This window comes from Mesocricetus auratus, unplaced genomic scaffold (assembly GCF_017639785.1).
Source record: "Mesocricetus auratus isolate SY011 unplaced genomic scaffold, BCM_Maur_2.0 Super-Scaffold_100021, whole genome shotgun sequence".
NCBI lineage: Eukaryota > Metazoa > Chordata > Mammalia > Rodentia > Cricetidae > Mesocricetus > Mesocricetus auratus.
Genome location: NW_024429202.1, coordinates 337,487 through 364,727, shown reverse-complemented (window position 1 = coordinate 364,727; position 27,241 = coordinate 337,487). Strand labels below are relative to the sequence as shown.

Sequence of the window (27,241 nt, the reverse complement as noted above, 5' to 3'; positions counted from 1 at the left end):
GAAGACTCTCCTATCTTTTATATCACACCATTGTTGGGATTGAAGGCACGAGTTCTGTTACTCTTTTAAACTGATTTAATCTTATGTAGCCCTGGGTGGCCTTGAATTCAGGGAGACCTATCTGCCTTCGTCTCTTGAGTCCTAGGATTAAAGGTGTGAACCACCACTGATTTATCTCTATGTCTTTAGGCTAACTTTGCTTTCAAATCTTCAGTCGAAGTTTCACAAATAATAAATAATATGTGTGCACGTGCACGTGTGTGTGTGTGTCTACATGTGTGTGTGTGTGTATGGATGGATGGGTATATGAATGGATGAATATATACTTGTATATCTATATTTTGGACTGAGAGGTCTCATAGTATATAGCATCCTAGCTAAGACCACAGAGAAGTGAGGGAGTTTATTAATTTTGCTGTGTTTATGTGACTAAGAGAGATTTGGATGCTGCTAATCAGGTACAAAGTCAATTTAACACAGTAAAGTGGGTCTTCTCTAACACTGTCACAGTGACATAAATTTATGAATTTCCTGTATCATCAATGTAATACATGCTGAAGTATGCAGTGCATCAGAGTGTGACTCTGATGACAGTGCTTGAATATGGTCAAAAGAACATTACTGGTTTCCTGGAATGAAGTTAACAAAACTGTTTGCTGTTAATACACCACCAGTGTCCAATATCTGGATAGACACCACCAGAAGCATGCTGCTATTGAAGAGGTTGATTAAGGTTCTCAAGTCCAAGCTGGCACTTCCATAGAAAGACCACAAAGTGAAACAGAAGGAATTGTTGAAAGGCAATAATTTCATTTTTTTCATATTTTTTTGGATTTTACGAGACAGGGTTTCTCTGTATTGTTCTGGAGGCTGTCGGTCCAGCCTGGCCTTGAACTCACAGAGATCCACCTGCCTCTGCCTCCCGAGTGCTGGGATTAAAGGCGTGCGCCACCACCGCCCGGCGAAAGGCAATAATTTCATTGGGAGATATATAGCAGTTGCAGGAAATTTTTGTACACTAAGGGGGGGAGACGACAACCTTAGAATTAGTTTCTATTTAGATAATGTTAATTTAAATAGTTCATGAGTTGAAATTCAACCACACAATTTAAGAATGAATTTTAACTTCACCTTTTCCAGTCATTGAGCAACAAAAAGCAGGGCAAAGATGAACTCAAACTGTTAGTTTACTTAGTACAGACAGGAATAGGTAAGCTACCCTATTACCTTCTCTAACAAACCTTTAATGTGAATGAACTGGATATAGACAGATGTTGCAGTCACTAAGTAACAATAAACGTAGGAGAGGTGAAGTCAATCTTCTCTCTGTCATTGTCACTTCACCTGGTACAGGCAGGAAAAGGTGAACCACCTCTCTATTACTTTCTCCCAGAAACCTTTAATGTAGATGAACTCAGTGTAAGCAGTCTCAAGATTGACATGGTAATTTTCAAAATCGGAAACAATTAGGACAAATTTTGAAATAGAAAACAGCATTTCTGGACTGTCCCAAGTGGAGTGGCTCCCTGGAGTAGTGTGCCACACCCTGTGCTTATGGGAAAGAACAGTACCAACAAGGAAATGACACAAGATTACATTGCTTTTCCTCTTCCAAAGGCATCATGGTAGTCTAGTTATATGGTTAAGCTTAAGTACTCTTTGCTTCTGGCTCTGTCATTTGAAGGCAGACTTTTAACACTTAATGCTTTTTAGCATTTGTCAGTACCAAATGTCTAATGCTAAGTAGCTCTCAATGGAATTTAAGCCTTTCCCAGTTTGTTGGCTGAAATACTGACCAAAACATGCCAAAGGTGGAGTGATCATTTTGTCATGCTATCATGAGTGTGGTGTGCATATTTGCTGAGAACCCATAGATCCAGGAGCCTGAGGCACAGGTTCAATGCAACATGAATAAGGCAAAGGAGGGCTTATGCTCTGCTCACCTTCTCCCTTTACAGTTGTGGATCTCAGCCCCAGGCACAATACCACTTCTCAGTTAACCCTGTCAAGATAATGCTCTACTGCCATGGCCCTTATCATCTTGACATTTGTACCATCACAGTGTCCCCAAAAGGTAGTGATCAGTTTGGTGTTTCAATCTGTGATAAACCCAGTCTTTCTGGTGGAAGAGACCACCGCTTCCTGTGCTCTAAAATATAAATATATAACTAAAGATCTTGCCAAGTCCTCCTAGTGGTGCAGAATAAGGAGATACTTTCCCTAGGTCCAGTGGGATATTGTAGTAATGCCTAATTGTTCCTCTACTGACCATTTAGTCCCTCGTTAAAGGACATTCACAGACTGATAAATAAATAGTAGGTTACTCTGGTATGACCCCATTGTAACACTATCGATGTCGTGAAAAGTAAAGGCTTCATCTGTGTCTTCAGCTTTTAGCAGTCTATGCTCCTTAACTTTAACTGGCATACTGGGTGACTGAGTCAAGGCAGGTTACAGGCTGATTTCTATCTTGGACCCTTCAATTAATGGATGATGGGGGCAAACGGATCTATACTCAGACCCATCCTTGATGCTTTTAGAGGCATCCTTACTTCATCCTCCAAGATGCAGAGACTGAGTTTGTGAATTCTGTAAAATACTGCCCATACTCCTCAGATTATAGGATATAGACATGAGGGGATTAGCTGTGTAGGCAACCATAGGATGTGTCTGTCCCTTGTGCTGTCAGCACTTGAGTCCCACCCACTTGGCATGGTCTGACATTTGTCATCTTTCCTGGGGACATGAAATTTGATCTAAGGAGTCTCTGTCCTCTCAGTGACTTCACTGCCATGTCCTCAGTAGGCTCACAAACTAGGCTCATCAGAAGTATATCTGCTTCTATGGATTCTCTCATTCTGAGGTGGCTTTGGGCTCCTTTTCATAGCGTGTATCTGTAGGTTGAATTCACAGTTTCAATCTGATTCTGAGCTGTGTGTGATTCTACTTCTGTCTCCCAGCTTTCAGTCTCCCTTCCTAGTACTCCTGGCCCCTATCCTTCCCAGCTTCTTCTCTTTCATGATTACTATGTGTCTTGGTCTGGCATGCCATGGAGGCCTGTGTGGTCCAATCCACCGGTTCCTTTATTGGTGATTCTGTGTATTGGAAGACATTGTCTAGGCAATGTGGACTAACTCCCATATATGCTCTTCAGCCTCAGTCCTGGGTATCCTAGATATTTCCTCAATCCCCACATAGCTCATGAGATTGAAAAGGTCACTAGGAGAGAACAGCAAAGAACCCTTAGAACAGGTTTGTACCTTGAAAGGCAATTGGATCTCTAATAAAGGTGGATCAGACCTTTACTACATGGACATAGGTAATTGTCTACTGGTGGCCAACTGAGCCTGAATAGAGGGGCAATTGCCCTGTACTCAAAATCATCTCAGGGATTGGATGTACTGTGTGATTTTTATCATAAAATTTTTTTATGGGGCCAGTGACATGGCTCAGCGGTAAAGGCATTTGATGTAAGACTGAGGACAAAAAATTGAACCTGGAAAATGCATGGTGGCCTGAGAGAATCAGGCACAGAGGGTTTAAAAGGTTTAAATATGATGGATCCCCAGCCAGATGTTGGACCTCCCAAACAAGTATTATAAGAAGTAAGTTTGGGAAAGATTTATTTCATCTTTACACCATATGTCACAGTCTTTTACAATGCTATAAATTCCCATTGCTTAGAAGGAAAAAATCTGTTCATGTTCTTCATTTCTTTCCAGGTCATCTCTTGGCCTTAATTTCTCTTCTTGGAAGTCCAACAACAACCTCAACATAGTGTTCAATTGGTGTAGTAAAATATACTAAGCTTTTATCCATATCAAGGAAAAATCCCCTATAAATAATAATAATTCCTGGGAATTGAGAGTCACTTTTTTGTTCCTAGCATCTTCTAAAACTGCTAACAGTGCAACTTCACCAAGGGACCAGCGAGATCCACCAGTGAGGAAGGTGAAGGTAAGACTGTTTTCCTTTCTCTGAGGCAGAAAGGTTACATCAGTGCTCCCCTCTTGTTTCAGAGGATATTACATTTGAATCATGAAGCTGGTCTGAGTCATCATGGGCATTAGAGAGTTTATTTAGTTGGAGGAGGAATGTTACTGTACCAACTTTGATTTCCTTCAAGACAGCATGCATCACAATGTGGCACAAGTTGTGTCCTGCTTTATGAGTGATTCCATCAAGATGGGTGCCTCTAATGCACTCATGGTTTAAAGATCTGTCAAGCTGAATACTGAATGTCCTCAAGCTGGACACACTAAGCTTCCAACACATCAAACTTTGGGTCGTATACTCATGTTATTTCCAAACCAGAGGTCCTAGAAACAGAAAACATCTTAGAAAAATACAAGTTTTCATTTGCTATGTGATGTACGTTTACAACTCTGGAATCCAGACACATTTACCTCATCTGCATTTGACTCAGAACTAAGTATGGAAGTTACATTTTTTTTGTCACAAAATACAGAGTCCCAGATCTTCTTTGACATCATAAAATCATGTCCCCATTAATATAGTCTTCTCTTTACTGCTCTTCTCTGTCCTAGCTGCAATTACACTGTCAGTAGAAAAACAATGGCTTTGTAGACATTGCTCAGCATGATCATGGCATTAAATATTTTCTTTCCTATTGTATGCAGGTGGTGTCTACAAAAAGCACATTTGGTATGTATTTTTGGATCATGTTCCTAAGACACATTTTAAGAAGACCAATTGTATTTTCTGTGATGCACCACTGTGATGTAAGATACCTAATGAGAGGAGAATTTTGGTTTTATATATTTTTTAGTGTTTTTTTAGGAAAGGGACATATCCAGTAAGAAATCATAAATATGTGTATGTTCCTTGTATTCAACAGCAATCCTTTAATATTTTGAGGTATTGTACTCCAGTTCTTATCTCAATCTCCCCCTCCAAAAAATATCACAACATTTACCCATTCAAATTTTCAGTGACAGATATGTAAATTGAAAATCAGAATACAAGTTACCTACAAAAATGTATTCAAACCTCATCTCTGTTAAATAGAGTCAGCCATATGTTTGTGTGTTCATCCATAAATGAATACACCAGAGGTCAGAAATAGTTATGAGGTACCTCCTTAACTATGACTCTCAAGAGACACTACTTATTCTATCAAGGGTACAATAATCCTGTCAAATAGTTCTGCCTTCTTGCATCTGCCTGCAATAAGGCAAATGAATAGGGATCCCAAATGCCACAATGACTGCTGCAGTGGGTAGAAGTTCTAGGTAGTGTCATTCAGCATGCAACAGACCATCTATTCTTCAAAAGGCAGAAGCACACATCCCGATTTTTAGGTGACAGATTCTAAAAATTAAATAAATGACATGGGAGAGTGGGGTGCATAGTTCCAAAATTGGATTCTGTTAATCATAATACATTCCAGTATGTTCTGAAGAAAAACATAACAGATTGTACAACATCAACATGGATACACACAATTTAGGGGCAGTGTGCCCTGAGAACTGCAGTCACCAACTAGAGCTTGATATATGCCATCTCATTTTTTGAGAATACAGTGTTTTCTTTTGCTTTGTTTTTGAGGCAGGGACTTACTGTGTGTCTATACCTGTACTAGAACTACCTACACATAAACCACACTGGCCTGGAACTCACACAACTTCACCTGCCTCTGCCTATAGAGTGCTGTTTATATCCAATGAGAGTACATCTTTAAATGCAGGTACAATCTGTGCTCCAGAAGTTTTTTCTTTCAGGAAAGAGCATTCACTAAGATTTGAATGTGAGCACTCATTAGGTACATATATATAGCAGGGAAACACAACACTATCATACTGACAATGGATTTATGACTTCCCTACACCATGCTGGAGTAAGCAGTGTAATCAGTGGTCTCCGTAATCACCACTGTGACTCTGATGACAGTACCTGCAGAACATTCATGATATGGATGTAGAAAAACAGACTGCTTTCTTCTATTTTCTGCCATGAAACTGATATTTCTGACTCTCAGTGTCCATAATGGGGAGAAAAGTCTGTCGGAATTACACTTTTGTTCCTCGGTTCACTGAAGAATATCAAGTCCGAGCTGGTACTTCCAAAGAAAGAGCAGAAAGTGAAATGGAAGGTACTGTTGAAAAGCAATAATTTCAATTGTGGTTATATGATAGTTGTGAATCATTCTAGGGGGTGAAAATGATGAACTTAGCATTAGTTTGCAATGTAGATAATGTTAATTTGCGTAGTTCCTCAGTTGAATTCAGCCAAAGAATTAAAAAGGAATTTTACATTAAGTGTTGCAGTCATTAAGTAACAATAAACATAGGAGAGGTGAAGTCAATCTTCCCTCTGTCATTGTCACTTCACCTGCTGCAGGCAGGAATAGGTGAACCACCTCTCTATTACTTTCTCCCAGAACCTTTAACTGCGATGAACTAAATATAAGCAGTCTCAAGATTGACATGGTGATTTTCAAAATTGTCAAGAGTTAGGACAAAATTTGAAACAGACAACAGCATTTCTGGACTGTCTCAAGTGCAGTGGCTCCCTGGAGTAGTGTGTTACATGCTGTACTTATGGGAATGAACAGTACAGTCAAGGAAATGGGACAAGGTTGCATTGCTTTTCCTCTTCCAAAGGCATCATGGTAGTCTAGTTGTGTTGTCAGACTTAAGTACTCTTTGCTTCTATCTCTGTCATTTGGAGGCAGACTTTTAACATTTAATGTTTTTCAGCATTTGTCACTCCCAAATGTCCAATTGTACTCAGTAGCTCTCCATGGAATTTGTGCCTATGGTACTTTCCCAGTTTGTTTGCTGAAATACTATGAACAAAACACACCAATGGAGGAGCATCCATTTTGCCATGCTGTCATGAGTATGGTGTGCATATTTGCTGAGAACCCATAGGTTCAGGAGTCTGAGGCACACGTCCAGGGCAACAAGAATAAGGCAAAGGAGGGCTTATGTTCTGCTCACCTTCTCCTTATATAGTTGTGGATCTCAGTGCCAGGAACAATAGCACTGACAGTGGGACAGTTTACTTCCTCAGTTAACCCTGTGAAGATAATGCCCTACTGCCATGGCCTAGAGATCTGGCCCTTATCATCTTGACTTTAGTGGTTAACCATCACAGTGCCCCCAAAAGCCAAAAGGTACTGATCAATTTGGTGTGTGTTTGTGTATATGTGTGTGTGTGTGTGTGTGTGTGTGTGTGTGTGTGTGTCTTCCACAGTTCTCCTAGAAATGCAGAATAAGCAAATAATTTCCCTGGGTCCATTAGGACTTTGTAGTAGTGCCTCCTTGGTCAACTTTGATCATCAATCCCTCTTTAAGGGGCACCCTCAAGGTAGTCTGCTAAATAGCTAGCAGGCTTCTCTAGTGTGACCTCATTGCAAAGCTAGAAATGTCTTGAAAAGTAAAGTCCTCGTGTGTGTCTTCAGCTTTTATCAGTCTATGCTCCTTAACTTTAACTGGCATTCTAGGTGACTAAGTCAAGAGAGTTTCTAGGCTGATATCTATCTTGGATCCTTTGCCTTAATGATGAAAGAAAAAGAGTCTACACTCTGGCTTATCTTTGAGGCCTTAGAGGCATCCTTATTTAATCCTCCAATATGCAGAAACTGAGTTTGTGTGTTTCCCTCAAAATACTGCCCGTACTCCTCAGAATAAAGGATATATACATGAGGGATCAGCTCTCCAAGTATCTATATGATGTGTCTGTCCCTTGTGTGGTCATATTTGAGTCCCATCCTCTTGGTATGGTCTGGTGTATCTCATCTTTCCTGGGGACATGATTGTGTAATCTAAGGAATCTCTTCTAAGTGGCTTCACTGTCACTTCCTTGTTAAGTTCACAGCCTGGCTTTATAAGAAGTATGTCTTCTTATATTGAATTTTCTCATTCTGCATTTTTTGGCTTCCTTTCATAGACTGTATCTGTAGGTTCAGTGTCTCCCTGCTTCTGAGATGTATATGACAGATGCATAGGATTCCAATTTTTGCCCCCACCCTTCATTCTCCCTTCTTATTACCTCTTGCCCCTTTGTTTTTCCAGCCACTTCTCTTTCATACATGGAGGAATATGTAGTTCCTTCTAACCAAAACCTATTGGGGATTCTGTCTACTGGAAGACATTTTAGATGCAATGTCGGATAACTTTCATTAATGTCCCCAGTCACATCCCTACTTGTTTTAGGTCTTCCTGTGATCCTTAAATGTCTATCTCATACAAAGTTCATGAGATTCAAAAGATCACTTGGAGACAACAGAAAAGAACCCCTCTTAGAAAAGGTTTTTATCTTGAAAGGCAGTTGAATCTCTAGTAAAGGTGGATCAGACATTTACTACATGGACATAGAGAATCGTCTACTGCTGGGCAGCTGAGCCTGAAGAGAGTGGCAAATAACCCTCATTCAAAATCATCTCATGGACTGTGTGATTTTTAGAAAGATCTCCCATGCTCTTGGATAGGTAGGACTAACATAGTAAAAATAGAAATCTTGCCAAAAGCAATCTACAGATTCAGTACAATCCCCATCAAAATATATTGGCACAATTCTTCACATACCTTCAAAGAACAATGCTTAACTATATGTGGAAAAACAAAAGGCCCAAGAGAGACAAAACAACCCTGTACAATAAAGGAACTTCTGGAGGCATCACCATCCCTGACTTCAAGCTCTATTATGAAGCTATAGTCCTGAAATTGGCTTGGAATTGGCATAAAAATAGACGTAGACCAATGCAATCAAATTGAAAACCCTGGTATTAACCCACACACCCCTGTACACCTGATTTTTGACAAAGAAGCTAAAAGTATACAATGGATAAAAGAAAGAGTCTTCAACAAATTGGGCTGGCATAACTGGATGCTAGCATGTAGATGACTGCAGATAGATCCATATCTATTACCATGTACAAAACTTAAGTAAAAATGGATCAAAGAAGTCAACATAAATCCAGCCACACTGAACCTCTTATAAGAGAAAGTGGGAAGTACCTTTGAATGAATTGGTAAAGGAGACTGCTACCTGAACATAATACCAGTAGAACAGACATTGAGATCCACAATAAATGGGACCTCCCAAAACTGAGAAGTTTCTGTAAGGCAAAGAACACAGTCAACAAGCCAAAACAGAATGGAAAAAGGTCTTCACCAACCCCACATCTAACAGAGGGCTGATCTCCAAAATATACAAAGAACTCAAGAAGCTAGTCACCAAAACACCAAATAATCCAATTAAAAAATGAATAATAGAGCCAGAGAATTCTCAGTAGAAGAATCTAAAATGGCTGAAAGACACTTAAGAAACTGCTCTACATTCTTAGGTATCAAAACAACTCTGAGATACCATCTTGCTCCTGTCAGAATGGCTAAAATCAAAAACAAAGATGACAGTTTGTGCTGGAGAGGATGTGGAGAAAGGGGAATACTCCTTCACTGCTGGTGGGAGTGCAAACTATTGCAGCCATTTTGGAAATAAGTATGGTGGTTCCTCAGGAAAATGGGAATCAGTATTCCTCAAGATCCAGTAATTTCACTCTTAGGCATATACCCAAAAGATGCACATCCATACAACAAGGAGCTCTGTTCAACTATGTTCATAGCAGCATTATTTGTAATAGCCAGAACCTGGAAGCAACCTAGATGCCCCTCAGCCAAAGAATGGATAGAGAAAAGGTGGTACATTTACACAATGGAGTTCTACCTAGTGGAAAAAACAATGGAATCTTGAAATTTGCAGACAAATGGATGGAAGAAGAAGAAACCATCCTGAGTGAGGTAACCCAGTCACAAAAAGACAAACATAGTCTGTGTTCACTTTTGTATGGATTTTAGACATAGAGCAAAGGATTCTAGCCTAGAATCCACACTGCCAGAGAATCTAGGAAACAAGTAGGACCCTAAGAGAAATATACATGGTCTCCCAGAGTAGGGGAAAGGCCAAGATCTCCTGAGCCAAGGGGGAGCATGGGGGGAGGGGAGAGGGAGTTAGGACAAAGAGAAGGGGAGAAGAGGAGGGGAGAGGAGGACATGAGGGAGCAGAAAGATAGAATCAGGGAAGAAAAGAAGAAAACAAGAAATGAGATACCATAATTGAAAGAGCCATTATACGATTAAAGAGAAATCTGGCACTAGGAAAATGTCCAGAGTTCTACAAGGATGGCACCAACTAAGAATCTAAGCCATATTGGAGAGGCTACCTTAAATGCCCTTCCCCTATAATGAGATTGATGAGTACCTTGTATGCCATCCCAGAGCCTTCATCCTGTAGCTGATGGAAGCAGAAGCAGACACCCACAGCTAAACACTGAGTCAAACTCCAAGAATCCAGTTGCAGAAAGGGAGGAGTGATGAGCAAAGAGGTCAAGACCAGGGTGGAGAAACACACAGAAACAGCTGACCTGAACAAGGGAGTGCTCATGGACCCCAGGCTAATAGCTGGGAAATCAGCATAGGACTGTTCAAGAGACCCTGAACATGGGTGTCAGTTAGGAGGCCTGGGCAATCTCTGGGCCCTCTAGTAGTGGATCAGTATTTATCCCTAGTGTATCAATGGACTTTGGGAGCCCTTCCCACATAGAGGGATACTCTCTTGGCCTACATACAAGGGTGGGGGCCTAGGCCCTGCTCCAAATGATGTGACAGTCTTTGAAGATCCCACATGGAAGGCTTCACCCTCCCTGGGTAGCAGAAAGGGAATAGGATAAGGAGTCATTGGGGAGCAGGGGAGGAGGGGAGGGAGAGGGAACTCGGATTGACATGTAAAACAAGCTTGTTTCTAATTTAAATTAGAAAAAAAAGGAAAAAGGAAAGATTTTTTTGTATGGGGGCAGCAAGATGACTCAGCAGTAAGGCACTTGCTCAAAGACTGAGCACAAGAAATTGAACCTGGAAAATGCATGGTGACCTGAGAGAACCAGGACCAGAAGGTTCACTTCAACTTGATGCATAGCCAACTTTTGTGCCTCCCAAGTGGAAAAAATGTAAAAAAAATTGAAAAATTTATTTCACTTTTACATGATATAACTGATTCTTTCACAATGCTTTAGATTCCCATTCCTTAGAAAGGGAGAATAATTGTTCCTAATTTCTCTTTGGATCTTTTCTTGCTGAAAGACAGTCCTGCAACAACCCAACCATATTTTTCTTTAGGTTTAGTCATATGTACTGAGTCCATGTGTAGTTATTCACATCAAGAAAAGATCCCCTGTAAATAGTAATAATTCCTGGGAACTGAGAGTCACTTTGTGTTCCCCTAGTGGCCCCTGACCCTGCTAACAGTGAAACTTCACCAAGGGACCAGCGAAAGCCACCAGTGAGGATGGTGAAGGTAAGACTGTTTTCCTTTCTCTAAGGCAGAAAGGTTACATAAGTGCTCCCCTCATATTTCAGCGGGTAATATATTTGAATCATGAAACTGGTGTGAGGCATTAGAGCGTTTATTTAGTTGGAGGAGGGAATGTAACTGTACCTACTTGGTCTTGATTCAAGACAGCATACATCACAATATGGCACAATTTGTGTCCTGCTTTATGAGTGATTCCATCAAGGTGAGCGCCTATAATGCACACTAGTCCTCATGGTTTAAAGATCTGACAAGCTGAATACTGAACTTCCTCTAGCTGGACACACTAAACTTCCAACACATCAAGCTTTGGGTCATTTACTCAAGTTATTTCCACTCCACAGGCCCTGGAAATATAAAACATCTTATGGAAAAATACAAGTTTTCCTAGATGGTATGTGGTATAGGTTTTATAACCTCTAGAGGCCAGACAGGTTGCCTCATCTGCCTTTGATTCACAAAAGGTTTGAAAGGTACTAGTTTTTGTCAAAAAATAAGAGTCCCAGATCTCCTGTGACATCATCAAATAATGTACCCATTAATATAGTCTTCTCTTTATTGCTCTTCTCTGTCCTGATTGCAATTACACCATGTCATTGGATAAACCAAAGCCTTTACAAACATTACTCAAGATCATGGCATTAAATATTTTCTTTCCTATTGATTACAGGTGGTATCTAAAAAACACAGATCTGGTATGTATTGTTGGATCACTTTCCTAAGACACAGTTTAGAGACAAATTGTGTAAACACTCACTCTATTTTGTGTGATGCACCACAATGACCTAAGATACCTAATGACATGAGAATTGGAGTTTTAGATTTTTTTGTTACTTTTTTTTAGTGAAATGTCACACAAAATGAGAAATCTTAGATAAGTATATATTCCTTGTATTCCACAAGAATCCATTATAGTTTGAGTTACTGTGCTCTTTTCCCTAAAAAACACATGCCATTTTTGCAGCCCAATTTCCAGTGACAGATATGTAAATTGAAAATCAGATGCTCAAATGTATTCAAGCCTCATCTTAGTTATACAGGGTCAGTCATAGGTTTGTGTGTTCATCCATAAATGAATAAACCAGAGGTCAGAGATAGTGATGAGGCACTCTGACTCTCAAGAGACACTACTTATTCCATCAAGGACACAGTATTCCTGTCGAAGAGTTCTCCCTTCTTGCATCTGCCTGCAATAAGGCCAATCAATAGGGATCCCCAATGCCACAATGGCTGCTGTAGTGGTTAAAAGTCCAAGGTCATGTCTTCCAGCATGCAGCAGCCATTCATAGCATTGAATGTTAGACAATCACACATACTTCTTTTCAGGTGACAGAGACTCAACGATAAAATACAAAGGAAAGTGCAGTAGATGGTTCCAAATGATTTTCTTTTAGCCATAATGCATTCCAGTAAGTTCTGAAGAAAAGCGTAACAGATTGTACAACATCAACATGGGTACAAAGGGGGACACAATTTAGGGGCAGTGTGCCCTGAAGACTGCAGTCACCAACTGGAACTTGATCTATACCATCTCAGTCTTTGAGAATACAGTGTTTTCTTTTGGTTTGTATTTGAGACAGGAACACACTGTGTGTCTATACCTGTACTAGAACTACCTACACATATGCCACACTGGCCTGGAACTCATAACTTCACCTGCCTCAGCCTTCAGTGTGCTGATATTAAAGGAGGAGTGCTCTCTATATCCAATGAGAATACACCTTTGGTGGGGTGCTGGAGAGCAGAGTACTGAGAGGGAGCTGTGATTGACATGTAAAAGAAGCTGGTTTCTAATTTAAATAAAAATTATAATCATAAAATTAAAAAAAGTCTGAAATACTCTGTGCTCCAGAAATTTTCCGTCTTAGGAGTGGGCATTCCCTAAGTTTGAATGTGAGCACTCATTAGGCACATACAGTCAGCTGGGAAACACCACACTGTCACACTGACATGGATTTATGACTTCCCTACACCATAAATATAATACATTCTGGAGTATGCAGTGCACTCAATGATCTCCCTAGTCACCACTGTGACTCTGATGACAGTGCCTGCAGAAAAGTCATGTCATGAATGTAGAAAAGAAGAATGGTTTGGTCTATTGTCTGCCATGAAACTGTCATTGCTGTTACTGCATTCCCAGTGTCCAAAATCTGGAGGAAACTCTCTCAGAATAGTGCTGTTTTTCCTCGGGACACAGAAGAACCTCAAGTCCAAGCTGGTACTTCCAAACAAACTCCACAAAGTGAAATGGAAGGTACTGTTGAAATGCAATAATTTTGTTGGGTGATATATAGTAGTTGTGGATCTTAATTGTATTATAAAGGGTAAAGATGATGAACTTAGCATTAGTTTCCAAGGTAGATGATGTTAATTTGCATAGTTCATCAGTTGAATTCAGACAAAGAATTAAAAAGGAATTTTACATTAAGTGTTGAAGCCATTGAGTAACAATAAACATAGGAAAGGTTAACTCAATCTGCTCTCTGTCATTTTCACTTCACCTGAGGCAAGAAGGAATAGATGAACCAACTCTCTGTTACTTTCTCCCAGAAACTTTTAATGTAGATGAACTCAGTGTAAGCAAATTGACATGGTGATTTTCAAAATTGTCATCAGTTAGGACAAAATTTGAAACCGATAACAGCATTTCTGGACTGTCCCAAGTGGAGTGGCTCCCTGGAGTAGTGTGTCAGAGCCTGTGCTTATGGGAAAGAACAGTAGGGACAAAGAAATGGAAGGAGGTTTCTGTGCTTTTCCTCTTCCATTCAAAGGCATCATGGTAGTCTTGTCATGTTGAAAGGCTTAAGTACTCTTTGCTTCTGGCTCTGTCATTTGAAGGCAGACATTAACATTTAATGTTCTTCAGTATCTGTCACTCCCAAATGTCCAATTGTGCTTAGAAGCTCTCCATGGTATATGTGTACCTAAGGTACTTTTTCTTTGTTAAAATGCTATATCCCAAACATACCAAAGGTGGAGTGATCATTTTGTCATGCTATCATGAGTGTGGTGTGCATATTTGCTGAGAACCCATAGATCCAGGAGCCTGAGGCACAGGTTCAATGCAACATGAATAAGGCAATGGAGGGCTTATGCTCTGCTCACCTTCTCCCTTTACAGTTGTGGATCTCAGCCCCAGGCACAATACCACTTCTCAGTTAACCCTGTCAAGATAATGCTCTACTGCCATGGCCCTTATCATCTTGACATTTGTACCATCACAGTGTCCCCAAAAGGTAGTGATCAGTTTGGTGTTTCAATCTGTGATAAACCCAGTCTTTCTGGTGGAAGAGACCACCGCTTCCTGTGCACTAAAATATAAATATATAACTAAAGATCTTGCCAAGTCCTCCTAGTGGTGCAGAATAAGGAGATACTTTCCCTAGGTCCAGTGGGATATTGTAGTAGTGCCTAATTGTTCCTCTACTGACCATTTAGTCCCTCGTTAAAGGACATTCACAGACTGATAAATAAATAGTAGGTTACTCTGGTATGACCCCATTGTAACACTATCGATGTCGTGAAAAGTAAAGGCTTCATCTGTGTCTTCAGCTTTTAGCAGTCTATGCTCCTTAACTTTAACTGGCATACTGGGTGACTGAGTCAAGGCAGGTTACAGGCTGATTTCTATCTTGGACCCTTCAATTAATGGATGATGGGGGCAAACGGATCTATACTCAGACCCATCCTTGATGCTTTTAGAGGCATCCTTACTTCATCCTCCAAGATGCAGAGACTGAGTTTGTGAATTCTGTAAAATACTGCCCATACTCCTCAGATTAAAGGATATAGACATGAGGGGATTAGCTGTGTAGGCAACCATAGGATGTGTCTGTCCCTTGTGCTGTCAGCACTTGAGTCCCACCCACTTGGCATGGTCTGACATTTGTCATCTTTCCTGGGGACATGAAATTTGATCTAAGGAGTCTCTGTCCTCTCAGTGACTTCACTGCCATGTCCTCAGTAGGCTCACAAACTAGGCTCATCAGAAGTATATCTGCTTCTATGGATTCTCTCATTCTGAGGTGGCTTTGGGCTCCTTTTCATAGCGTGTATCTGTAGGTTGAATTCATAGTTTCAATCTGATTCTGAGCTGTGTGTGATTCTACTTCTGTCTCCCAGCTTTCAGTCTCCCTTCCTAGTACTCCTGGCCCCTATCCTTCCCAGCTTCTTCTCTTTCATGATTACTATGTGTCTTGGTCTGGCATGCCATGGAGGCCTGTGTGGTCCAATCCACCGGTTCCTTTATTGGTGATTCTGTGTATTGGAAGACATTGTCTAGGCAATGTGGACTAACTCCCATACATGCTCTTCAGCCTCAGTCCTGGGTATCCTAGATATTTCCTCAATCCCCACATAGCTCATGAGATTGAAAAGGTCACTAGGAGAGAACAGCAAAGAACCCTTAGAACAGGTTTGTACCTTGAAAGGCAATTGGATCTCTAATAAAGGTGGATCAGACCTTTACTACATGGACATAGGTAATTGTCTACTGGTGGCCAGCTGAGCCTGAATAGAGGGGCAATTACCCTGTACTCAAAATCATCTCAGGGATTGGATGTACTGTGTGATTTTTATCATAAAATTTTTTTATGGGGCCAGTAACATGGCTCAGCGGTAAAGGCACCTGATGTAAGACTGAGGACAAGAAATTGAACCTGGAAAATGCATGGTAGATTAAGAGAATCAGGCACAGAACGTTGAGTTATACTTGATGAACAGCCAACTGTTGAGTCTCCCAATTAGAATAAGTGTAAAAAGACAGTTTCAAAGATTTATTTTATCTTTATATTATACAACTGGTTTTTTTTTACAATGCTTTAGTTTCCCTTTCCACATAAGGAAAAAATATCTCTCTCTTATTTTTCTCTTGATCTTCTTTCTGCCTTAATTTACCTACCTCAAAGACAATCCTGCCACAGCACAATTATACTGCTTATTAGGTTCAGTTATATATGCCAACTAAATGCACTTTTGCCCTAATCAAGATAAGATTTCCTGTAAATATTCTGTGTGCTAAGCGTCACTTTCTTTGTCCATAGTGTCTCCTGAACCTGCTAACAGTGAAGCTTCACCAAGGGTTCAGCGAAAGCCTCCATTGAGGATGGTGAAGGTAAGACTTTTCCTTTCTCTAAGGCAGAAAGGTTACATCAGTGGTCCCCTCATGTTTCAGTGGGTACCACATTTGAATCATGAAACTGGTCTGTGGTATCATGGGCATTAGAGAGTTTATTTGGTTAGAGGAGGGAATGTAACTGTACCAACTTGGTCTTGATTCAAGACAGCATACATCACAATGTGGCACAATTTGTATCCTGCTTTATGTGTTATTCCATCAAGGTGGGTGCCTCTAGTTACACTATAGTTTTAAAGATCTTCATGATTTAACGATCTGACCAACTGAACACTGAACGTCCTCAACCCAGACACACTAAACTTATCAAGCTTTGGGTCACATACTCAAGTTATTTCCAAACCACAGGCCCTAGGAACAGAAAACATCTTAGAAAAAAATACAAGTTTTCATGGATGGTATGTGATGTAGATTTTGTAACCCTCTAGGGCCAGACAAATTTGCCTCATATTCCTTTGAATCAGAAAAAGTATGAAAGATACTAGTTTTTGTCACAAAGTACAGAGTCCCAGATCTTCTGTGACATCATCAATTAATGTACCCATTAATATAGTCTCAAGGTTAACTCTTGAATCCCAGGCATAAGCCTGGGAATCCAGCATGGGACTGATCAAGACCCCCCTGAATCTGGGTGTCAGTGAAGAGGCCTAGGGAATCTATTGAGCCTTGGGCAGCAGATCAGTACCCATCCCAAGTATACACACGGACTTTGGACTCCCATAGAACAATGTGAGGTGCACTCTCACCCTGAACTCTTGGGGAAGGGTCTAGGCCCTGTCCTATATGAAATGACAGACTATGCACACCCCCATGGAGGGCCTCACCCTCCCTGGGGAAATGAGGGGATAACGGGGGGGGGAGGGTTGGGGGGAGGGCACGGGAGGAGGGGAGGGAATGGGAGAGGGACCTGGAACTGACTTGTGAAGCAACCTCGTTTCTTATCTAAATTTAAACTGGAAAATAAAATAAAAAAAAGAAATAAAAAAAATATAGTCTCCCCTTTACTGTTCTTCTGTGTCCTGATTGCAATTACACCATGTCATTGAATAAACCAAAGGCTTTGAAGACATTACTCAGCATGATCATGGCATTAAATATTTTCTTTACTATTGATTACAGGTGTCTTCTAGAAAATGCATGTATGGTATGTATTTTTTAATCACTTCTATGACACAGTTTAAATAGGAATTATGTAAACACTGTATTTTGCATGATGCACCACTATAATCTAAGATGCTGTTAATTAGAATTATGCCTTTAGTTGTGTGTTTCTTCTTTAAACAGAATAGTTGAAGAAACCAAGTAAAAACTCATAGATATATCTTTGCTTATTTTGCTCACCAGTGAAACCTTTTGTTTAATTTTGTGTGTTGTGCTCCAAGTTGTGTCTAAACCTTTCCCCCCAAAAAAACATGCATGCCATTTTCCCAACGCAGTTTACAGTGACATATAATAAATTGAAATATCAGAATACAGATTAACTATAAAATGTACTCAAACCTCATCACAGCCATGCTTTGTCAGGCATGTGGTTTTGTGCTCATTCCTATGAATAAAGCATAGTTCAGAAGTATTGATGAAGCTCTTTTGCTGTGTATCTTGAGAGCCACTTTTACCACATCAAAGCACAATAATCCCTATAGAAGACTTCCAGTTTCCAGAATCTGCCTGCAATAAGGCAAATCTACAGGGATCTCAAATACAAACATGACTGTGTTGTTCAGCTATTGTCATTCAGCAGGCAGAAGATAGTCGGTTTGAAAGGTAGAGAAGCACACATACTTCTTTTCTGGTGACAGAGCCCAATAATGAAACCCAGTACATGGGAATGTGGAGTGTATATGTCCCAACTGGCTTTAGCATAGACATGGCTCATTCTAATAAGGTCTGGAGAAAAGTTTAAGTGGGTTGGAAATATTAGTATACACAAAGAGCAACACAATTTAGGCAGAGTGTTTCTAATAATCACTTGGAATACTGATCAGTGCAATCTCATTCTTTAAGGAATTAAGGGTATTGTTTTCTGGTTTTGTTTTTGAAGCAGGATCTCGCTGTGTATCTGTGGCTGTACTAGCACTACCTGTATATATAACTTTATGGCCTGGATATCATACAGCTCTACCTGTCTAAGCCTACAAGTGCTGTTATTGAAGGAATGCACTATACCACACCCCCTCCCCATGGGACTACACCTTTTTATTTTTATTATTTTTAAATTTAAATTTAAATTAGAAACCAGGTTGCTTCACAAGTCAGATCCAGGTCCCTCTCCATTTCCTTCCCCTCCTCCCGTGCCCTCCCCCCGACCCCCTCAATATCCCCTCATTTCCCCAGGGAGGGTGAGGCCCTCCATGGGGGTGTCCATAGTCTGTCATTTCACCCAGGGCAGGGTAGACCCTCCCCCAAGAGTTCAGGGTGAGAGTGTACCTCACATTGTTGGATGGGAGTCTAAAGTCCATTTGTATACCCGGGATAATAGATTACCTAGGTCTCCTCACTGACACCCACATTCAGGGGGTCTTGATCAGTCCCATGCTGGATTCCCAGGCATCAGCCTGGGATTCAAGAGCTAACCCTTGTCAGGTCAGTTGTTTCTGGGGGTTAAACCAGCCCAGTCTTAATCCATTTGGTCATCAGTCCTCCCTCTCTGTTAACTGGCTTTCTTGAGTTCAGCTCAGTGTTTAGCTGTGGGAGTCTGCCTCTTCTTCCATCAGCCACTGAATGAAGGTTCTGTTTCCCAGACTCTCTGGCCAAGGGATTGTAGGCTGGCACTCCTCAGATCTATGTCTAAAATCCATATATGAGAGAGTACATGCCATGTTTCTCTTTCTGTGACTGGATTAACTCGCTCAGGATGGTTTCTTCTAGTGCCATCCATTTGCCTGCAAATCTCAGTATTCCATTGCTTTTTCTGCTGAATAGTACTCCATTGTATAAATGTACCACATTTACTCTATCCAGGGACTACACCTTTAAAGGTTGGATAAAATCTATGTTTCAGGAATTTTTCCTCTCAGGGTGGTCAGTCTCCATGTTTTGAAGTTCACACTGAGCAGTGAATCGTGTGGCTCAGTATATTATTTCAAGTGTATCCTGCATAATGTATCTACTTTCAGTACTTTGTAATGTTGTCGTTTGCATAAGGGAAGCTATTTGCTAATATGGGCTGGAGCTTTGGCCTTATTGCCTCATTGCAGATCCAGAGTTTCTTAGTTCTGCTTAAAATATACCCAGGATGGTTCAGTCCTATTAATCCTTGTCCGTAAGAAGTGGAAGAAGTAGAAACACAAGTTCAATGTCTTTCTTTGCTCTATAGTGAATTTCAGGCTAGACTAGACTAGAGATCTTTTCTGATAAAAGAAAAGAAAACAATAATACAGAGAAGGTAAGCATGAACAGGTATGGTGCACTCTCAGTTCTCCTGTCCATGAGTAACCAATACAAACCTCATGCTACCTGGGTTCACTCATATATAATTGACTCTGCTGCCATTTAGCAGACACCACAGAGCATTTCTGCTTTGTGCTTTTCCTTGAGGAGGTTTTGTTTCTATGCTTACATGTATATACATAGATGCATACATATTTGTATATTCATGTATTTTGAATTGAGAAGTCTCATAGGGAGTCAAGTATATAGCATCCTAGTGAAACCCACATGGAAGTTAGGGAGTTATAAATTTTACTGTGTTTGTGTGACTCTAAAAGAGATTTGATTTTGCTTGTTAGGTACAACTCCAATGTAACATAGTCATGTTTCTCTTCTTTTTGTGCTGCCAAGTTGACATGAATTTATGACTTAACTACACCATACATGTAATGCATTCTGGAGTGTACAGTGCACTCAGTGAATTTTCTAAGGCACCACTGTGACTTTGAGTAGAGTGCCTGGAGAATTGTCATGAGATAGAATGCACAAAACGGAACCATTGTTGATTTCCTCTGTTTTCTATGCCATGAAGCTGACATAACTCTCACTGTTGTGAATGCATTCCCAGGCTCACATTCATTGAGACAAATGTGTTGGAGGTGCCCTGTTGTTCGCAAATTTTCTAAACAACCTGAAATCCAAGCTTCAGCTTTCATAGAGGGACCACAAAGTGAAATGGAAGGTACTGTCAAAATGCAACAATTTGATTGCATTTGTTGTTTCATAATTATAGATCATTCTGTGTGTGAAAAATCTATGAATGAATTAGCCGTATTCTCTTAAGTAGATACTATTAATTTGCTGTCTCGGTCATTGTCACTTCACCTGGTACAGGCAGGAATAGGTGGGCTACCCTATTACATTTAATGTAGATGAACTGAGTGTAAACAGTTTCAGGATTACACATGGTGTTTGTCAAAATTGTTAAGAGTTAGGACAAAATTTGAAACAGGTAATAGCATTTCTGGACTGTCCCAAGTGGAGTGGATCCCTGCAGTAGTATGTCACACCCTGTGCTTGTGGGAAAGAACAGCAGGGACAAGGAAATGGCAGGAGGTTTCTGTGCTTTTCATCTTCCAAAGGCATCATCGTAGTCTTGTCAGGCTGTCAGGCTTACCTATTCTTCTGGATCTAACATTTGAAGGCAGACTTTTAACACTTGATGCTTTTCAGCACTTATCACTACCAAATATCCAATTGTGCTTAGTAGCTCTCCATGGAATTTATGCCTAAGGTACTTTCCCAGATGACCAAAACATGTCAAAGAAGGAGTGCTTGTCTTGCTGTGTTGTCATGAGGGTGGTGTTCATATTTGCTGAGAACCCATAGATCCAGGAGCCTGAGGCACAGGTCCAGGGCAACAAGAATAAGGCAAAGGAGGGCTTATGCTCTGTTCACCTTCTCCTTATATAGTTGTGGATCTCAGCCCCAGGAGCAATACCACTGACAGTGGACGGTTTACTTCCTCAGTTAATCCAGTCAAGATAATGCCCTACTGCCATGACCCAGAGATCTGGCCCTTATCATCTCGACTTTTGAGATTACCTATCACAGTGCCCCCAAAAGTTGGTAATCAGTTTGGGGTTTTAATATATGATAAACACAGTCTTCCTGATGGAAGACCACCTCCTCTGTACACTTAAATATACATATAAATGAAGGTGTTACAAAGTGGTCCTGGTGATACAGAATAAGCAGATACTTTCCCCAGGCCCCTTGGAAACTGTTTTAGAAATGCCTTCTTACTCATCTGTTGTCCATTTTGTCCTTCTTTAAAGGACATCCACAGGGTAAACTGCTAAATACCTAGCAGGGTTCCCTAATCTGGTTTCATTGCAACACTCGCAATGTCTTGAAAATTAAGGATATAATTAATGTATGTCTTTTGGTTCTTTTCAATACATGCTCCTTATATTGGAATGCATACAAATGATTGAGTCAAGAGAGGTCAGAGCCTGTTATTTATCTTGGATCCTTTGACTTAATGAATTGAAAGAGTCTGCATTCTGGCTCATCCTTAGCGCCTTTTGAGGCTCCCTTGATTCAACCTCCAAAAGGCAGAGGCTGGGTTTGAGAGTTGTCCTGGGTTTACTCCTCAGGATAAAGGATATAAATTCATGGGGATCAACTCTCCTGGTACCCATCTGATCTTAGGCTATGTCTGTCCTCTGTGGTGTCAGTACTTGAGTGTCTCACTCTTGGCATGGTCTGACCTGTCTCTTCAATGCAACATCAGCTTATAATATAAGTAATCTTTTTCCTCACAGGGGCTTCATTATTGCTTCTTGAGTAGGTTCATAGCTGAGGCTCATCAGAATTATGTCTGCTTCTCCTGGATTCTCTCATTTTGCAAGTGGGTTTGGAACCAATCATAGGCTAGGCCTGTAGATTTAATGCACAGTGTTTATTGATTGTAAAGTCAGGCTCCTGCTTATGACCTGTATGTGTCAGAGACAGGATTCCACTTCTAACCCCTCCCTTTCAGTCTCCCTTATTGCCTCTTGCCCCGATACCTCTATAGCCACTTCTCCTCTTTTGTAATCTCCTTGTTGACTCAGGACTATAGGTCTGGAGATTCATGGAGGCCTATGTGGTCTCTTCTACCTGCTACATTACTGTTGCTGCTGCATACTGGAACACATTGTTCATGCAATGTGGGCAAACACCAGCCATGTCTGCAGCCTTTACCCTTGATGTACTAGACCTTGTTGTGTTCTCTAGATGTCTTTAATCACAAAACATAGTCTCTTGATGAGACTATCAAGATCACTGGAAGAGAACTGAAAAGAATTCTTCTGGGGGCAATATGCCAGGAAAGACATTTGAATCTCAGTAGGTCATCTGGATCAAACTTTTGTTAGATGTACAAAGGTACATCCTCATTTTTCTCCAAGTCTTCCTTCTGCCTTAGTTTGCTTTATGGGAAGGCAGTCTAGCAACAACAGACCATCTTGTTCATGAGATTTAGTCACCTGTACCAAGTAAATGCATTTTTACTCACACTAAGTAAAGACCAGTGTAAATAGTAAGCAGCCCTATGAACTGTCACTTTCTGTCCCCCTAGTGTACCCTGAACATTCTAACAGCATAGCTTCACCAGTGGGCCAGCAAAATCCACAAGGAAGGATGGAGAAGGTAAGAGGGCCTTTCCTTTCTCTGAAGTAGACAGGTTACCTCAGTGGTCCCCTTTAGTTTCAATGGGCATCACATTTTAATCATTAAAGTGATCATGTTTTTGTTGTTGGCGGTGATGGTGGTGTTTTTATGCTTAAATATTTTTCTGCGTGTGTATATTTGCACCAGGTGGGAACTTGGTACCAAGGAGGACAGAAGCACTATGTGGGTTCTGGGAATCAAATCCCAGTATGAGCGTATATTTCTGTATGAGGGTATCAAATGCCCTGTAACTAGTTTCAGATGGGTGTGAGCTGCTGCCATGTGGATGCTGGGAATTAAACCTGGGTTCTCTAGAAGAGCCAGTATTCTTAAAATCTGAATCATCTATCCAGCCTCATGTTTTAGAAGTCCTAATGTTGCTGTATACACTAAGCTATTGACACATCAAACTTTGGATCACATTCTCAAATTATTTCCACCATAGGCCCTAGAAACAGAAAATATCTTAGTGAAAAATACAAGTTTTTATAGAGGGTATGTGATGTAGGTTAGGGAACCCCCACTAAAGGCCAAACAGGTTTTCCTGATCTGCACTTGAACTGGAAAAAAAATATGAAGGGTACTAGTCTTTAGCACAAAGGACAGACCCCCAGATCTTCTGTTACATCGTCAAGTAAGGAGTCCATTAATATAGGTGCCACATGACTGCTCCTTTCTATACTGATTATGTCAACTACAGACATTTTTCAACATGATCTAAATTTTATTGTTTCCTTTCTATTACAGATGATATATAAAAAACGCAGATGTGGTATGTACTATAGACTCTAAGACACATTTTAGGTGGGAATTGTATGAATACTGGTTCTTTTTGTGATTGACCACTGTGATTTAAGATAATGAGAATTACAGGTTTTTATATTTTTGTTTGGATTTTAAAGAAAGTGATATCCCAAATAACAAATCATGGCCATGTGTCTATTGTTGTCATGTTCAATTATGATTCATTTAGTTATTTGGAGGATTTGTTCACCAAGTCGTATCTAAATTTTTCCCAAAGAAAAACATCCCAGCTACCCAACCCAATTTCTAGTGATAAGTTTGTAAATTGAAAAATCAGAATACAGTTTATCTACAAAATTGTGTTCAAACTTCACCACAGCCTGGCAGGGTTGGGTTACATGCTTGTGTTCCTTCATATATGAATAAACCAGAGCATGGAGACAGTCATAAGGCTCCTTATCTATGCATCTCAAGAGCCACTTCTTATCCCATCAAGGATATCATGATCCCTGTGGGAAAGTTCTGCTTTATTGCATCTGCCTGCAATAAGGCAAATCCGTAGGGATCCCAAACGCTACAATGACTACTGTAGTGGTTAGAAGTCCTAGGGATGTCATTCACCATATAGCACATAGTCATAGTTTTGAAAGGTAGAGAAGCATACATACTTCTTTTCAGGTAATAGAGCCTGAGAATGAAATATAGTATATGGAAAAGTAGGGTGGATATGTGCCAACCTGATTAATCATAGACATGCTTCATTCCAGTAAGATCTAGCAAAAAAATTAGCAGATTAGACAACATCAACATGGGCACAAAGAGGCACGAAATTTAAGTACAGTGTCTGTTGAAAATTCTAGCCATTTGTTTAATGAATACATTTAAATTTTTATTTCTTTTTAAGTTTTTTATAAACTGCTTATTTATCTCTCATGACTCTTACAAATCCACTCTCCCTTTTTACCTTTTCCCAAATTTATATCCTTAAAAAATAACTTTCTAGCTCATTTTATACTAAACATACACTCAAACATGTAGAGGCAACCACTAACACGGGGTTGACCTTCCAGGGTCAACACTTTTAATTCAAACTCTCCCTTCCTCAAATAGAAGCCATAAATTATCCATAGCTTCTCATTTAAGGGTGAGAACAGCTTCCCTACAAGCCAGTATTGACCTCTTTCATCTTGTACAGGTCTTCTGCAAGAGCCATCAATATACTTTTAAAGGAGAGCTAGACTGAGCAACAAGGCCACTTCCTCTCATGGGTAGTTAGACTCCATGTTGCCTATTACATTTTTACTCTCGGTGGATCTACATAGTCAGCAGGGAAGAGTGTCACTGGGTGTCATTCTGTCCACATTGGTGTGTCTGCATGTTCAGGCTTTCACTAGTGAGCTGATGTGTTAAGTGGATCTATTTTGGGGATTGGCTTAGTACATACTTATCATGTAATTAAAAACCTGAGTTTCATGCCGAGTACTCCATAGAATGTTCCCATGATTGGACAATCTTTGATTTAGAGTGGTGGATGCAGGAAAGCTATAAGTTCAAGACTAGCCCATTTTAAATAGTAAATTTTAGCCCTTCTTAGGTTAGAGGTCTTTTTACCAACAAAAGGAAACAAATAATCAATAAAAAACAAAAGTAATGAAATGAAATAGAAGAGGCTCCTATAAAGATCTGTTGATGGAAAGAGAGTGTATACAAACTGACTTTGCCCTTAGCAGGATGACTAAATTCCAGAGGATAGTCATATACTCATGAATATATGATCAGTGCAAATTGATCTTGGTGGGTTTTTAGGAAAAGTAAAAATAACACAAAGCTAATAATGAGTGGAGTGATATGAATGAACCAAGAGAGTTACGGTTATAAGTGAGGATGAATATGGCTAAATACGTTTTATGGAATTCACAAAGAATTAAGTATTTTTAAAATTTGGATGAGCAAACAGTGAGCCGATATGGTCCACACTCATTACTTATGTAACCATTGCCTTTCTCTTATCTACTAGCACCTAGAGAGGGAGTCATTACATCACTAAGCACCAAATCCTTTTTCATGTCCGTTCACATTGAGAGTTGGCCAATTTAAGAAATTTTTTTCCAACCTTGATGTGACAATTTCATTTAGAATAACTTGGAGTTTAGTCATCATGGAAGACACACAAGCATAAGTCACCTCTCAGTATGGGTACTTGATGATCAGAATCACTTGCTGGCAGGATGCACATGCTGGAGAAAGGATGTGTTTACTAATTCAGAGACCTTCTACAACTTATTTTGGAGGAAATTCATAATTTGAATCAGAGATTAAAGTCAGAGCATCTTTCTCTTTGGTTATTTATGTCAAGGAATTTAGTCAGAACATCGTGGTCATAAACTAATATGGTACCCAAGGTTAAAAAGTTAGAGGAATACACAGATATTTACCTTCCATACTCACTTAAAGTGATGCCACATGTTCTTCATGAACTGTAAAATATCCTGGATAAGCAAAGGATAAAAAGTGAACAACCATTGGTCACTATCTTGTGGAAAACTAAGCACTTGCCCAGGATTCAGTCATTTCTGTCTAGTTTAGTTGTTTTCACATTTCACAAACAGCATGGAACACTTGTGCAGTTCATGTGCTTTTCCTTATGCTTTAACATTATATATTTTTGTTTTACACTGATAATACTCCTGGGTATCCTTATGAAAGTTTTAGTTCACTGGTGCAAAGATGTGACCTCAGAGAGAATGCGTGGATATAGCAGTGTCATGATGCTCTAAATGGAATTTGAAAGATGCCTATAAGACACTATACCAACATAGTCATGCTGCTCTTCTTTCTCTGTTGTCAATCTGTTATTAGAGTTTACCCTATTGTCACATCTGTATCAATTTAGACTTTACCTACATCATTGTGTGATGCATAATTAATTGGACACTGAACTCAGTGATCATCTTGAAACACCATACTAATTATAGTGACTTACCTGAAAATAAATGAGGAGATCAAATGTACAAACACTCGGCTATTATCAGTTTCCTGTTTATCTGCATGAAGTTGACATAACTCTCACTGTTGTGAATTCATTCCCAGTTTCTGCCGTCTTAAAGGAAATTTATCAAAAGCAACATATGGTCCCCCTTAATGAGGACAAACCTCAAGACATCACTGGTACCTCCAGAGAAAAACCACAAGTAAAAACAGAAGGTACTGAGGGAATTCAGTAATTATGTTCAGTTATGTGTAATAGATGCCCTTTATGCTATGCACTACATGTAAATATATGGAAAGGTTTTGTTGTAGTTTTTAGTAAGTAGATACTACTTATTTCTCTAGCTCTTCAGTAGAAATACAATCACAGAATTTAAATATGCAGTTAAAGATCACCTTTGCCTTTCATTGAGTAATGGTAAACCAGAGGAAAGGTGAGACTTATCTTGTATG

General features: G+C 40.0%; 1 protein-coding gene across 10 annotated transcripts in view; it reads left to right on the top strand.

The window, feature by feature from the left end:
* The window catches only part of LOC121133291, an 81,153-nt gene that overhangs the window by 25,357 nt on the left and 28,555 nt on the right, over positions 1 to 27,241 (top strand). For 7 of the 10 annotated variants that reach the window (XR_005870111.1, XR_005870112.1, XM_040729429.1 and 4 more), the window contains 12 exons: positions 3,887 to 3,957; positions 4,641 to 4,665; positions 5,999 to 6,112; positions 11,249 to 11,319; positions 12,005 to 12,029; positions 13,478 to 13,591; positions 16,380 to 16,450; positions 17,591 to 17,615; positions 20,469 to 20,582; positions 22,965 to 23,035; positions 23,804 to 23,828; positions 26,891 to 27,004. Coding sequence is in view for 8 of the 10 variants with exons in the window: in XM_040729429.1 (XP_040585363.1) it covers positions 3,887 to 3,957; positions 4,641 to 4,665; positions 5,999 to 6,112; positions 11,249 to 11,319; positions 12,005 to 12,029; positions 13,478 to 13,591; positions 16,380 to 16,450; positions 17,591 to 17,615; positions 20,469 to 20,582; positions 22,965 to 23,035; positions 23,804 to 23,828; positions 26,891 to 27,004 (840 nt within the window). In the remaining 2 variants the exon portion in view is untranslated. The remainder of the gene's footprint in view (positions 1 to 3,886; positions 3,958 to 4,640; positions 4,666 to 5,998; positions 6,113 to 11,248; positions 11,320 to 12,004; positions 12,030 to 13,477; positions 13,592 to 16,379; positions 16,451 to 17,590; positions 17,616 to 20,468; positions 20,583 to 22,964; positions 23,036 to 23,803; positions 23,829 to 26,890; positions 27,005 to 27,241) is intronic. The other 3 variants (XM_040729430.1, XM_040729431.1, XM_040729433.1) reach the window with 3 other exon arrangements.